Source organism: Hippocampus comes, unplaced genomic scaffold, assembly GCF_001891065.2.
Source record: "Hippocampus comes isolate QL1 unplaced genomic scaffold, H_comes_QL1_v1.1 scaffold309, whole genome shotgun sequence".
NCBI lineage: Eukaryota > Metazoa > Chordata > Actinopteri > Syngnathiformes > Syngnathidae > Hippocampus > Hippocampus comes.
Window position 1 is genome coordinate 18957 of NW_017805838.1, and position 4670 is coordinate 23626.

General features: G+C 45.5%; 1 protein-coding gene and 1 long non-coding RNA gene across 2 annotated transcripts in view; both read right to left on the bottom strand.

Annotated features, from left to right (window-relative positions):
- Positions 1 to 1983, bottom strand: part of LOC109526563 (uncharacterized) — a 3172-nt gene extending 1189 nt beyond the window's left edge. Inside the window, exon 1 of the long non-coding RNA XR_002170369.1 lies at positions 1961 to 1983. This is a non-coding gene — a long non-coding RNA (uncharacterized LOC109526563). The remainder of the gene's footprint in view (positions 1 to 1960) is intronic.
- The window catches only part of LOC109526560 (tectonic-1-like), a 12876-nt gene extending 9954 nt beyond the window's left edge, over positions 1 to 2922 (bottom strand). The window contains exon 1 of the mRNA XM_019887903.1: positions 2556 to 2922. Coding sequence (XP_019743462.1) covers positions 2556 to 2859 — 304 coding nt within the window. The 5' untranslated portion in view covers positions 2860 to 2922. The remainder of the gene's footprint in view (positions 1 to 2555) is intronic.
- Positions 2923 to 4670: the final 1748 nt, after the last annotated feature.

Consider the following 4670-nt stretch of genomic DNA (forward strand, 5'->3'; position numbering starts at 1 on the left):
AGAGTCGCAGGGGGAGCCAGATGGCTTCGTCTGGCGAACTACATCCTCCAAAAGCTTCAAGGACACAGTTTCAAAAGAATTTAGCACCGCTGCACACGGAATATGGACAGAGGAGTCAGATGCGGTATTTGAGACCGAAGTCCTAGCTGTAGAGACCTTATCAGTGAAAAACTGAAGGAATCTGTTGCACATCTCGGGTGAAGAATCCGAGCAAGTAGGCAGAGGGGGTTTGAGTACAGAATCTATCATTTTAAATAGTGCGCGTGGATTGTGACGGTTAGCTTGAATAAGGTCCGACAGATATTCTCTTTTGGCCTCTTTTACTGTGAGCTGGTAGGTACGCCAGGAGTCTTTCCAAATTTGATAAGAGACCTGCAATTTGTCTTTTTTCCACTTGCGTTCGGCTTTGCGACACCCCTGCCTAGCTGCGCGAGTTTTGTCGTTAAACCAAGGCTCGAGTTTAGGTTTTGGGAGCACAGTTTTTGAAGGAGCCACCAAATCCAGGATGGCATGGCATGATGAGTTGAACCAAGAGGTGAGTTCCTCTGTGTTAGACGAGGGTACGCGAAGGTTATTAAAGGCATCAGAGAACCGACCAGCAATGCGAGGGTTAAAAATTCGGCGGTTGCAACTAGGAGCGGCAGATTTTACAGCAGCACGCAATAAGACTACGTCAAATAAAACTGCCATGTGATCAGAAATCCCATTTTCAAGGACTTCCAGATTTGACACCGGTAGACCATAAGCAAGGACAAGGTCTAAAATATGTCCTTGTTCATGTGTCGGGCTGGTCACATATTGCACGAAATTAAGAGAGTCGATAAGTCTTAAGAAGTCCTTTGCTTGTGGTTTTTCCGGACAGCACACATTGATATTAAAATGCCCCATTAGGAGAATATGATCATATCTCAGCCTGATTTTCGCAAGAAAGGTTGAAAAATCGCTTAAAAAGTCTTGTTGTATTTCGGAGGACGGTAAATGACAGTGCAGAGCACCGGGAAAACACGACCGACTTCAAAGAAGGTTGCTTCAAAGCTGGTGGTTGATGTGGTGAATGTGCACCGTTTACATTTGAAGATGTTCTTAAAGATACTCACCGTTCCTCCACCACGGCCTGAAGTCCTCGTGGTATCGAGGAATGCATAGTCAGATGGCAACAATTCAAGTAAAGCGTTGTACTCACCAGTACCTGCCCAAGTCTCCGTCAGACACAGGAAATCCAAGTCATTGGAAAGGAAATACTCCCTCAGAATATGGGTCTTGTTCGTCAACGACCGGGCGTTTAACAAAGCGATCCTTGTGGGAGTGGCAATGGGAGGGATTGCCTCTTCCGATTGCCGAGCCCGGGGGAATTCCCTCAAAAGCTTGCGCTGGACTCCTCGCTGAGAAAGGCGCAGAGGGTAGAAATGCCGTGGCGCCGTGGGAGAGCCAACGACTGTTATCAAGCACGAGGCGACGGGGTCGAGGGCACGCCACGACGGAGTAATTCCGTGCGTTCGGGAACGAGCAGCGATCTTAGTGAGTCTCGGATCCAGTTTTAGCTTCACAAGCTGACCGCTACGTTTGCCGCGGCGGCAGCGGTGCTTCGGTGAAGGGCGCGACCGAATGTGGAAGAGATTAGCCGGCACGTTAGCCAAAATCGGAGGTAGCGTCTTTTCACCACCGTCTTGCCAAAACGCGGCCGAATCTCCGACGTGTTGTTGAATCGATAACAACGACTGGCGATCGTAAACCAATCGAGATGCTGTTCGGAAGGTAAACAAGCATTGCGAGTAGTAAAAAAACCCCGAAATAGCAGGAGCATCGCCCAACACACTGGCGCACTGTCCGCCATCTTGGATCCTTTTCAGTTCCAGACCACCCTCGTCCGGATCCGATGTTGCATTTTCAGTAATGGAACATTCGATCTGAATGCCAGTACTGTGGTTGTATACCTGGCGTGCCCTCGTGTGTCGACAACCTGGTGTCGTTGCGCAATCACCCAGATTGATTGTTTTCATGATTATTTTAAAATTAAGTGGAATTGATGTAGAATTACCATTGACTTTATTTTCTATCGCCACTTGAGAACGCTTATTAGTGCTGTTCTGAGAGTTCTTGTTCTTCCTCTGTGAATCATTACCCGACAGCCAAGAATTTACTTATTTTATATTTTTATTAATTTCTTTTCACCCAAACAAATGACGTTTATGCATTAGTGGAGGCGCTTTTATTTTGAAGGTGGCTAACGCCACTCGCTGGCGGCAGATTACCGTAATGCAGAGCACTGACAATCGCAGTGGCGGCTCCCCTGACTTCAATTTTGCGAGTGGAGGCTGGCTTGACCGCAGTCTTTCATGCACACCAAATACACTATGAAACGCTCATAAGATTGGAAGAAAGTCACAAAATGATATGATTAGTTCTAAATCCAATACATCAGTTTATGTTTTCTTCATCGGGCCTCTTTTTTTACTTCGATAATGAAAACACCACAACAATTGCAGATGTTTAAGGGGTTACAATTGCCTTCAAAACAGAGCAAGTACATTTAAATCAAATTAGGTCTTACTTACCGTCAATCGTTGGGGTCGGTAGATGACCGGAGACGGGCAGGGGCTCAACATTAAATGGTTGTTGATTTGTAACTTCGGTAATAGTGTAACTCGTGTGTAAAGTGGACAAATCAAAGTCAGTTGTCTTTTGCAAAGCAAACGTTGAACTATCCACAGACTCGTCATGTGTGAAATTCCGGTCAGGAGTAGCTGTAGCATTCACGTTGTACCCTGTAAGGTTTTCGTTCGAGACGACTTCTGCAAAAAATAAAATCATCTCCACGCAGCCAAGAGCAAACCAAATAATGGCAACCGCAACCGCCATGCTTTGTTTCGTCGTTACTATGGTCAGAATCTACCGACAACTTCCGGGCGGTGTAGCCCCACCCACCACCACCACCACCACCACCGCTACGCGCGCTCTCGCTCTCTCGCTCTCTCTCTCTCTCTCTCTCTCTCCTTCGTCCTCCCCTCTCTCTCTCGCTCTCTCTCGCTCTCTCTCTTTCTCTCTCCCCTTCCCCTGAGAAGGGTCCAGCTGCAGACCCGGAGGAGGCCGATTCACACAAAGATAGGTTTTGGCAAGTAACTTGCGCCGGATATGACGTCAGAAGGATGATGCCCGATTGCGAAGTAAGTCGCATGTGGATCTTAAAAAGTTTAAAAGGCCCTGTAATTGTGAGATAATTTAACAGCAAAATCAACTAAAAGTAAAACGGAGTTGTGTTATTTTAATGCACGACAACAACTACGACGGTAATATTCAGTCGACGAGCGTCAATGAAAACTATGCCAACTTGAATCCCGGCTACACTCACATTCTCTCGACGATAGAATATATAGCGTAAGTGAGGATGAAATGTTTTAGCACGCCTAGTTGTTTATGAATTAGATGATAATGTCAAAACGACGTTGACATTAATAATTTAATTTCGGATGAATATATGTATGTTTGTGATTGGGTAAATACTGGTCATTTTTAAAGGGCTTTGGGCTCCGTCAAAGAAGTGCTAAATGCGCAAAATATGTGCATTCAATTAAAAATTGACTGCGCATTGTGTCATGTTGATCAGTTTAAAATATTCGATTTAAACGCATCTGTGCTAATGCAGAATTTTACGGAACATTATTTTCCCAGTACCTCTATATTAATGTCCTCCTCGTTTCTTTGTGACTTTAAAAAGCACTGGGAAAAACACCCAACGTCGTATGGGATCCCTAATACTTTTGACAGTAGCAATAAAAAAAAAAAAAAATTATAGTTTTATTATTATGCCCTTAGTTTTCTGTAGAATTATATTGACATGGTAGATTTCACAATTCATTCTCTTTATTTTCCAGATGCATGTCACAATACAACGAGGGACATCTGTCCCTGAGCTGCAAAAATGCAACACATGTTGCAGTATGTACCACTGTCCATTCTGCCAGCCCGCATGGTTTAAAGCCCCATACTACTGCAAGGTAAAGGACCATGTGGACGGCCATTTTAACCGAGCAGTATCACATGACGAGCAGTATCACATGACGGTAAGTTTGCGAGACACAATTTGTGTGAGTCACAGTATAGATCATTTTCATTTGGATGGCTCCTCAACAATCACTCAGTGACCTGTTGTAGCTGATCATTTGTAAAGATGTTGTCTATGATAATTGTAAATGATTATTTAAAATGTTTAAGCTCTATTTTCTATTACAGGGTATACCATTCATAGATGTCGGCTACAATGACGACCAAAACTGCACTTTCATTGCATCTATTGCCGTGGAATAATAATACGCCGGGTACCCTTCATAAATCACCTTCGCATGTGTAAGGAAAAGCACCCTGCTTTGATGGTCTCTGCTGCTGCTGCTAAGGCGCCTGCATCCCCACGACCCGCCGCTGTCTCACCTTTTGCTGCCCCACCCACCGCTGCCTATCCCTCAGCCCATCCCTCTGCTTCCCCACCCTCTGCTGGACCTTCTACCGCTGGATTTTTTACTCCTGGACCTTCTACTGCTACGCCACCTGCTGATGCACCACCGTCTGTGCTGCCTGATGTGGCTGCATCATCCATTGCCCCATCTGTTGCCCCACTCTCCACTGCACCTCTTGCTACTGTGCCATGTGCTGCTGCATCCTCTGTGCTGCCTGCT